Source organism: Solanum pennellii, chromosome 4, assembly GCF_001406875.1.
Source record: "Solanum pennellii chromosome 4, SPENNV200".
NCBI lineage: Eukaryota > Viridiplantae > Streptophyta > Magnoliopsida > Solanales > Solanaceae > Solanum > Solanum pennellii.
In genome coordinates, this window is record NC_028640.1 from 39,564,340 (window position 1) to 39,574,910 (window position 10,571).

Sequence of the window (10,571 nt, forward strand, 5' to 3'; positions counted from 1 at the left end):
TGGCCGGTGGTTGGTGGGTGGGGGTCAGGGATCGGGTGATTTTTTTTTAAAATTGATTTTTTTTAAATTGTTGTTTCCCCCCAAAAAATGTAATTTAAAACTGGAGAACAATTTTGGAAAATGTTTTTCTTAATTTTTGAAGGGACCTTAATTTTTTGGAAAAAGAGTTGATTTGAAAAACATTTTCCAAAACTTTTGTCCCAACCAAACATGAGAAAATTAAAAAATATTTTCCTTTATACCAAACACTCTTAAAATAAAAAGGAAACGCAAGTCTATAACCTTACTCAACAATGAATTCTACTTTAATTCAAAAATTAAAAATACAGATAAAATTACGCTAATGAAAATAAGAAACATAATTAGATAATACAAAAGATTGCATGAAATCAAATAAAATATATAAAATAAACTTTTAAGAATAATAAAAAAAAAAAAGAAAACAGAATTGAAAAAAAAGGATAATGAATGGGCCTAGAGGCCGAAAGGGGAGGGAAATGTTTCCCGCCATTTTGTACTTGGACCCATTTACCCATACTCATATAGCGTTACTGTGTTTATGGAAACTGATAGGAAAGGATGGAAGCGGTAAGATCGCAGCGAAAATCTTTGGTATCGACCGGCGTCGGTTCAACACTTCCTCTCTATCGCTCTGCCCCTCCACTTGAAGTCCGTCTTGAAGATTTCGAGCTTTACGCCATTGATCGCCTCCGAGGTACTCACACTATAAACTTTCAGATCTCATTTCCTTTCTTTGCGCTTACTAATTTTATTTTTCTTAATTCAATCCAGTTCTTAAAGGTATTTCAGATGCTTTGTCTAGAGGAAAGAAGCCCGATGAAATGGAGAAATTGGTAACTCTATTTTAGTAGTTTATTTTATTTCTTTCTTCTACAATTGGATTCATCTTACTGCTTTCAAAATTAGGTGTTGGATTTGTGGAAAACAAATATGAGGCATCAACATTCATCTGAGCTCCTTAATAAGGACATAATTTCACATTTTGTTTTGCGACTTGTTTATTGCAGGACGTGAGTACCATCTTTTTGCCTTTATCCATTTTCCATAATTCTAACAATCCATTCTTTAATAGATATAACTTAATCTTTTAGGGAGGAGTTAAGAAAATGGTTTCTTTCAATTGAAACTACCTTATTTCGTTACCGTTTCCGCGAAGAACCTCCTGAAATTCAGGTTTGCCACATTTTCTTTTCCTCTCACAACATCTTTATACTTATTGTTTGAAATATAATAAATTTGGACGCAGAGAGCGCTAATGGCAGATTTTGATCTTCCATACAAAGCTGTAACCACTGCTGAATACGAGGTAAATATTTTAAAATGATTTTTCTTCTCTTAATACCACTACATTGAAGTTTTACTCTTCGGCAATATACTGGTGATGCATATTTTACGTACGCCTATCTTGCTTATGATGCAGAGTGTGAAGGAAAAATTGAACCAAGTTGCACGCGCCATAGGCCAACCTATTACAAGTAGTATTTCTCTTTTGTAATTCCAATCGTGAGCGTCTATTTTGATACTATTTAAGTCATTAACTTCATGATTTTGATTATTTGCAGCTGATGCTATCTATTACAAGGTATGCTCTTGACTTTTGCAATGCGTAACCCCCCTGGTAAAAGAAAATGGAAGTAATAAAGGAGCCAATAGCTATGTAGCTTGGGCCCCTTTAAAATATCTGTTGCACCCAAGTAGATCTGATAGGCTTTGGGTGTGGGATTCGCACCAAATTCGGTCAACTTATTTTGGGTACTTTGGTTACATCTATGACCAAGAAATGTAGATTGATTGGTTATTTGGCTTTATGTTTGAGTTTGTGGCATCTATTCATATAAAGTATGAACACCTTGCTATACTTGAGATATCTTATGAGTAGAATATCAGATATTTATAATGTATTAAATTTATTAGTTTTAGCTCAGCAGCTTTTAATTGATCCGATACGTATGTATAAATGTCATAATGCTAATTTATTCGCCGTACCCCAGCATCCTTACCCACTCTGAGATTCATACCTCCGGATACTAAATTTTATGTAATGAAGAACCTAAAATCTAGTTCTGCACCACTTTACCCATACTTAAGACTGAGCAACACCAGCCAAGACAATAATAGGTCTGCATGAACATCTATGTAGAGGAGTGCAAAAGAAAGATGTCGTTGACCATATTATACTTGCATACTTCCATTTCAGAATCGAAAGAATTGTTGCCTAATAGCTACATGTGTATGAATCGACAGATTAATTTGCTTAAGAAACTTCTTTGGTTTGACCAGCATGCTTGTTGGGGATTGTAAGAAATAGAAGTGGCTACGATTTTGACGTAGACCTCTTGATGTGGCTGAACATTTGTCATGATTGGCTTAGTGGGAACTATAAGACAGGTTGTCAATTATATTATGCTAGGAAAATAAAGCGTAAAAAAGGACTCTGTTTATCTTGTTTGAATAAGATTTTGCTTTATGAGGTTCTGATTGAGTTTTCTCTTATATGATTTTGGTTTTAATTACTCAAGGTTCCATTTGAGGAGGTGCCAGAGCTTGTGGCAGGTCGACGAGTATTTATTCAAAAAGGGAATGCATATATCGCCATGAATCAGGTAGTTCTTTGTATTTCTATGGAAGCTGTTAGAATTTGAATAAATATATAAATCCTACTTAGAATAGACACAAGAATAGGAATCCTAAATGGAGAAAGAGTCATAGGAATAGGAATCCTAATTTGAAAAAGGAGTCCGATGTAGTGTCTATAAATAGGGTCTCAATGCAATAATGTAGATACACAATTTCAATAATATATTTCTCCTATATTTCTCAAAGAAGCATCCAAATGAATATGTTGATATCAATATACCAATTCCTGTGACATAGCTTATTCTTGCAGGTGGTTTCACTAGTAATCACACAGTTTCGGAGTCATCTTTCGAAAGCACTAGTGCTGACAAACAGGTTGGTTGCCCCAGTTTTGGTCCTCATGGAAAGATGAGCATACCCATTCTTACATAAGCAACATCTTAAAAATAACAATTATTGAAAGTAACTTCTCTTATTTTCACTATTTTAAACTTTGTTTCAAGCTGATTTCTTGTCGTAAAAAGAAAATTATCCCTCCCGGAACTTGATTCGCAACGACTGCAGTGCTTCAAATTAGTGGAGCATGTCACATTAGAAACTGGATCGCTGAACAAATTCGTTCAGCTTCTCATCCAACAATAAACAATATATCAGACAACAAAGAGAATTGATTTTCTTACTGCTTTATTTGTAAGCCTCTAGTCATTAGCATGTGCATTTCCACTTTGTGCATCAGGTTTCTCATTTTCTCTTGCTTTTCTTATATCTGAGTTGATGGTTTAGAGAGACCACATTTGTCATCGGTCAGATTTCTTCTATATCAGGAACTCATTAAGCTGACAATGTGTTGTCAAGTTCATCTGACATTTCATCTAGCATGTTGCTTTTGGAATTTCATCTATTTACTCCTTTTAAGTTAAAACTTAGGTTCCATCACTAGATTTTTAGAATTTTCAGTTTACTGATTTCAGAAAATGGACCTCTATGATCAGAGAACAGGAGAAGGATCGTTTGGTTCCTGTGAGTATTGAGCTAGTTTTGAAGTTGCACTCAAAGATTGTTTATGTTCCTTAATGTCTAAACCTAATTTCCCTTAAATATGTTAGATTATTGAAGCCTTATCCACAAGTTACCTGGGTCCTGATTATAACCAGGTGATTTAGAGCTCCTTTATTATCATCTACTGGTGCTGTTGTAACGTTCTTGTTGCATTCACTTGACTAATCCAACCTTTGTTTCAGCCGAGAGAACATGCAGAAATATCACTAAAAGACATTGACCAGATTGCTAAGAGTTCATTCCCTCTATGTATGGGTCATCTTTTCGAAAAGGTTAGAAGTTGATCAAGAAACTAAGTTCATTAACATCGTATATTCCTTTTAGGGTTTACTGTCATATTATCTCTTAATTGTTGTACTTTTAAGCAGTTATGATGTTTTGGTACTACACCTTCTTTTCCAAAAAGTTCGCCTTCACCATGGTTTATGATTTATTGCAGCTACGAGAGGATCATCATCTGAAGCATGGAGGGAGGATGCAACTTGGTCTATTTCTCAAGGTTATATTATCAGAGGGTTGATGGGGATTTTGCCTAAAAAAATTGAACTGTTTTTCTAGATGTGATAACAGGATTAATGGAACTTCATTGCTCCGAGCATTCACATATTTTATTCCGCTGTATAGCAATCCATCATCATTTTTGTCTTCGTTTACACCAAAATAAATCACAAACTTTCCTTCTAGGTGATTAATCGATGTTGAATCTTATTCATGCAGTCGTTCCTCTCTCTTTATTGGTTTTGGGGAGGGGGATTGGGGCTATTTATAACTATATATTGTTTCTTTCCAATTGTTTATACAAAAAGGAAACTCAATACAACTGAATTTAGAAATTTTCTGCAAATAGGAATGCTCCAATAGACTTTCTTTGTTATTGAACAACACATGCTAGCTATTACACATGGCATAATAGAAATGGATGATTCATAAAATGCTAAACACAAACTATGCATTCAAGGATTCTGGTTAAATATATGCCTTCCAGAGAGAGAGATGTGAAGAATAAAAAGCAATAGGATTTACAAAAGCTAGAAGGTGGTCAAAGAAATGGTTCTGGATGAGGTTAAGAAGTAATTGCTTTTAAAAAGTAGGAAATAGGCTTAATGTTATAGAACAATTTTTATCCTACAGTTTATTCAAGAAAGAAAGTAAGTTGAGAGAAAAAAAATGAAGAAAAGAGGATTGAAGTTTTCTTTTGTTCTATTAGGGCTCTCTTGTCAATGATTTGTTTAGAGTTACAAATTCTTTGGTTGAAGCACATGGATATCTACAAGAACATAAGTGTTAGTTTGAGGTTCTCTCAGTGAGCGATCGTAAGAATCAATTCTTCACTGTTCATTCTTTGACAGTGTTTTGCTTTATTTGTAGGGTGTTGGATTGAAGTTGGATGATGCCCTTGCATTCTGGAGAGCTGAGTTCTCCCGAAAAGTAAGTAGAATTTAATGATCTATGTTTTTATTTTTTTATACATAGCAAGTGTTCTCCTCTGTCGGATGTAATGGACTGAACAAGTCCAAACATGAGCAAGCTATTCGAGACAAGAAGCACCTTGGAGAAGAGTTGCCCTCAGTTTTCCTTGTACATGCTATACTTGTGTCTTAGCTAGAAATAGATTTACCACTATTGATAAGGAGAGAGTAGACTGTGAACAGATGATAAGAAACGCTGTCAGATGATATGGCTTCCACCTTCTGAAGTAGGTGGTCTCAGATGTGTTCATTTTCTCTGGAAAATTAAGTGCATAATTTTTTCTTGTAGGTTGGTGCTGAAAGATTTGAAAAAGAATATGCATACAGCATAAGACACAACTATGGGAAAGAAGGAAAGAGAACGGTAAGTAACTTATTTGAAGTCGCATTGCAGAAAATGTAGAGTTTGTGAGAATGTCTATGCATTTGGTACTCCATAGTTGTGATGGAAGTTGGAACATTCTATTCTGTATTATAACTGAGAAGTGTCTTGCTAAAAAAAAACAACAAATGCAACACACCAAAAAGAGCTCTAATGTCTGAAACAACCAAGAGAATAAAATACAAGAACAAATTCTTCTAGTTCTGGATATCAGCTTTCACTTCTGTTCTCTTTTAGGAAGGAAAAAAGCAGAAGAAAATGACTTTTGTCTGTCTTCTTTCGAGTTCTCTGTTCCTTTGTATGCCCACGAGTAAGCCTAGAACATTGGAATAGTTTCAAGATTCTGCTGATAGGTGAAACGAGTGAAAAAAAGAGAGAATGTTTCTACATCTTGTGCTGTTCTATTTTTGGTAGAGATTTTGCATTCTTTTCTCCCTTTGATTTCTAAACAATCCGTATTGCTTTCTTGCAAGAGTGCAGGATTACACACCTTATTCTTGTCAAAAGATTATATCATCAACTCCTGGAGTTGGAGATCACCATGGCTGTCCATATCGTCATTTCAGGTCAGACTGATCTGCCGTTGCATTTGATCTTGTTCACTGAAGTGAGCAATTGTTGCTTTTATACAACATGAGATGCTCATCACGCATGTTTATTCCTGAAGCTTTGAGACAAATTAACTTTCATGTTTTTGCTTTAAGACAATTTATAAAGCTTCTTTCATCTCTGATGAGTGATTTTTCATGTTTTTGCTTCCATCTGCATGATGTGTAGGCTGTAGCATGTTCTTGATGCGACATGATGAGAAAATGAGGTCTTCCAGGCTGTCATTGATTAAGCACAACTTCTTATTATCCTGCAATTTGCTTACAATTTTTTTGGACATCTAGGTTTTTAGGAAGTTGTATGGGTTAATGCATAGTAGTAAGTTTCTAGGAAGTCCAATTCCTACCAAAAGAAAAAGAGAGAAAAACCTATTGTATCAACTTTGCAACCTAGTTGATAGTTCTGGGAGCAAGCATTTTGCTTGAATTGTAGGCCTTCCCAGTGTGAGTTTGGATTATTCTTGCTTGTGTGCTTCACTGAGTGCCAAGAAGAAAAAGAACAGCAGTTAAATCCTTAATTCATGTTAAATAGAATTGAAACCATACAGGAAGCTGAAGAGAGCTTAATCAATATCAAGGTTTAGAAAAGGTGTAATTTCCAGCTCCAATACCTTTCCCCAAGTAAAGAAAAATCTTATCTCCTCGATTAGATACTAAATTCTTGATTCCTGTAATGAGCAGTTGTAGTTAATACCTTTTGAGTGTTGAAGTCTTATGGAGGGTTAGACCAGCGGCGTAGCCAGAAATTTCAGGAAGGGTGTCCAAGTCATAAGTAGTTTTCATTTTTGAAAAATGGATGCAGCAAAATTTTTCTTCAGTCAAACTACATTATATTAGTGAATGACTTTTTTTTGTGTGGAATGAATGCTCCAAAAATTTTAAAATCAAAATGTGTAAAAGTGAACAAATAGTTTTTAAAAAATACTTTTTAGTTTTTACCAAAGTAATGATAGCAATGAGACATAAGAACATAGAGTAGAATCAATAATTGATATATATTCATTTTTATATATTTAATATTTTACATCACTAATTAATAATTATTTTAATAAATAACAATTCAAAAATAACAAATTTATTAATTATTATAATTACTTAATTAATATATAGAAAATAACAAATTATTATTATTTTAGAGAGTCGGATTATATTTTGAAAAATAAAACAACTTGCAACAAGCAGAAATCGAACCTGCAAACACACGAATATAAAGTATATGGGTCGTTTTGGAATCAATAGATTTCAAAAAAAGAAGAAGATGAGTCAATATAAAACTAGTCATCCAAAATTTGTCCGGGACATGCTCATATGCTGTAGTATTAGATTTGATGGATGAAAGTGATCAAAATCTAAGAAATAAAATTATATGGGTAGGGTCGGAACAATGACACGACCCAACTAGAAAATAGAAATTATACAGGAAAGGTCGATTTGATGGCATCACCCTATTGAAAAAAGAGAAATAATATGGGTAGCATCGAAATAATGTCACAACCCTATGATAATCAAATTTGAGGAGTCACCGAAAAGACAATGCTACGCAACTCAGTAATGAGAAGGTAGTTTGGAAATATCTATGGGTAAATTAAATATGAAAAATAGTTCGGAGAGATGCACGACAGTTCACAAATCAGATGTAATAAAGTAGTTACCAGAAGGATGGGATGGTGCTACACATAGGATATGAAAAAAGTAGTCACTAGAATGATGTCAACGTTCTACACAAATTAGACATGAGAAAATAGTCATCATAATGATGGCACAGTGCCACACAAATTAATTATAAAAAAGTAGTTACCTGAAAGATGGCACAGTGCTACACAAATTAAATATGAAAAAGTAGTCACCATAAAGGTGGCACGGTGCTACAAATTAGATATAAGAAAGTAGTTACCAGAATGATGGGACGATGCTTTACTAAAATCAAATATGAGAAAATAGTCAGTGGAAAGATAGATACATGGTGAGGCAGTGAGCCATTTTGCTAACATAATTGTTGGAAAGATACATGGTGAGGCAGTGAGCCAACTTTTGCTAACATAATTGTTGGCCAGAGCCGCCCGCTTACAGTGGAAGCTCTTTAATTGTTTACTAAGATTGTAGAGGTTCTGATACCATGTAAGAAATATAGGAAAATAATATTATTGAATTGTTGTCTCTATATTATTATAGAGAGACCCTATTTATAGACACAAAAATAGACACTTTTCCTAGTAAGTCGCTACAATACAATCCTTTTCTAAGTAGGACACTGTACTATTCCTATTCCTATATCTATTCTAAGTAGGATTGTATATATCTGTTATATTCTAACACCGCGAATTTCACCAAATTTCCTTTTATCTTTAATCTCTTTGAATTTTGTTTGTTTACTTTCTATTTTTATCTCTAATTCCTTTATGAGATTCCATTTTTTTCTTTTTTAATAGCACATTCATATTTATCTTTTGAACTCGTAGTTCTATGCATGAACTGAAAGATAATATAGATTGCCTGCTTTTAATATTTACAAATTCTTTTTTCATGTTATACCATCCAACAGAACTATTTATGGCTGTGTATTGTCTCCGTGTTGTTCTGTCGAGACAGAAAGTGAGGTTTATTAGTAAGGAAGAGAGAACAGCAAATTGATAGTGATATTATCTTCAAATTGTTCTATGTTTCAAAGATTGAACCAGTAAAAGAAACAGAAGATGTGCCTTTCCCTTATGTGATGACCTATTGTTGTCTCTATATGATGATGGAGACTATCAATTAGCTTTACCTAGGTAGTAGACTAGTATTTACTCAGATTTTTGGCAAATGTGTTGGAAAAGATTGCTCAATTTTCCCTTATTGGCTTGCCAAATTTGCTTCAACAGTGAGGAGAATCTGAGAGCTGCTCTGACCAGGATGAGAGTAGGCAATCGAGCACTGGAGGATGTGATAGACAAAGTCCGAAATAGACATTACCAGGTTGGTGTATAATAGGATGAATTATCACTGCTTTGTGTCGCCTTATTTCATATGTTGTGATTGTAAAATTGTGCAGTTGGCATGCACTTTGACCTTTGAAGCTGTTCATGGCTCATCTTGTGATGCCGGGGTTAACCATCCAAATCAGTACTACAATGACAGTCAGAGGATCTTGGAATCACAGGTAAGTTCTTCGTGGACTATTACTAAGATGGCTTGTAAAGGATATCTTTGTCATTGTGATTTTGTGATTATGGATTTGGTGGTATAATTAATCATGTGCTGTGATAAAATATTTTTCCGTTGTTTCCATTACCTGTTTTAGGTAGAAGTATGATGCCGAATGCATTTGGTGTCGGAGAAATGCTTCTTTATTATTTGACTAACTTGCCTCAATATTGTGGCCGTGTCAGTGGGCACACGGCTTTTCACATTTTACATCACGCCTTAATATGTATCTTGTTTTTGCGGTTAATCTACTTTCAGAAGAGTTCCAGCAACCCAAAAGGAACAGCAGCTTCAATGTAGGGCACTATAGATGTGTTGCCTCCCCTGTGTGAGTCTCGTCTATGATAAAATTCTGTAGCATTCTACTATGTTTTCTTGTTTCCATATTTATTTCCTTGCATGAACATCCCATGAAACTGCAGTGGAAGATCTGGTTGACTTGCACCTGCAAGAATCCAAAGAAGAGCATGCAGGACTAACTTAACTACGAAGAAGAGCTAATGCCTTTTCTGTCCAAACAAGTTAAAAAGGGAAAACAGTTGGATCACCGGTTACAGTTTTTTGATGCAATCCCATTTTTTTAAAGCATTAGTGGACTGTAAGTCTATAACTTGTATTAATTTAATCCTGTTCAGATCTATATCTATATAATTTATACGGGGAAGGTGATGTGACACTCTCTTTACCCTTGCCTTCTTTCTTATTTTCTCTACTCAGAAGATCTGCAGATGTATAATTTGTCTTTATTATTGCAATATCCATGATAGAAGTTACCCGTTATGAGTCTTTATGGTAGAAATCGAGAAAAAGCCTAACATATTCCCTTATCTTTGAGGGCCTATTAGTAAAATTCGAGGAAAGCTTTGAGTGTAACCTAAAGACTAACGAACTATGTTGAGCGACATGTTTTGATTTTAATAAATGGGAGTCAAAATGCTTACTGAAAAATTGATTAAAGTATTTGTTAATATAATTCTTGATTTTAAAGTTAAAATATTATTTCTTAGTATTTTTAGAATTGAAAAATTATAAGCTTTGGTTAATAGAATTCTTTATTTCAAGGTTAAAATATAACATCAACATGCATAATGTCTTCAAAAGTATTGCTGATGAAGTTATTGTCAATCTTTTTTCATTTTATCTTTGAAGTCAATAAATATTTTAGCAAAAATACTTCAATTTGGAAAAAATGTTAAGGAATAATAATATCTTTTAGTTTATTAGGATATTTTAAAAGAAAGTTAATGATATATATATATATATATATATATA

The 10,571-nt window shown here is 33.9% G+C and overlaps 1 protein-coding gene across 1 annotated transcript; it reads left to right on the plus strand.

Moving 5' to 3' along the window:
- Positions 1 to 543: 543 nt before the first annotated feature.
- Positions 544 to 10,002, plus strand: LOC107015785 (probable DNA primase large subunit). Its single transcript, XM_015216194.2, has 20 exons — positions 544 to 715; positions 793 to 854; positions 928 to 1,031; positions 1,113 to 1,194; positions 1,268 to 1,327; positions 1,442 to 1,496; positions 1,584 to 1,603; positions 2,541 to 2,624; positions 2,909 to 2,973; positions 3,570 to 3,618; positions 3,705 to 3,752; positions 3,840 to 3,929; positions 4,097 to 4,156; positions 5,026 to 5,085; positions 5,416 to 5,490; positions 5,989 to 6,074; positions 8,978 to 9,071; positions 9,148 to 9,255; positions 9,558 to 9,627; positions 9,722 to 10,002. Exons 1-19 carry the CDS (start codon positions 580 to 582, stop codon positions 9,597 to 9,599), a joined length of 1,380 nt encoding a protein of 459 aa, XP_015071680.1. The 5' UTR covers positions 544 to 579; the 3' UTR covers positions 9,600 to 9,627; positions 9,722 to 10,002.
- Positions 10,003 to 10,571: the final 569 nt, after the last annotated feature.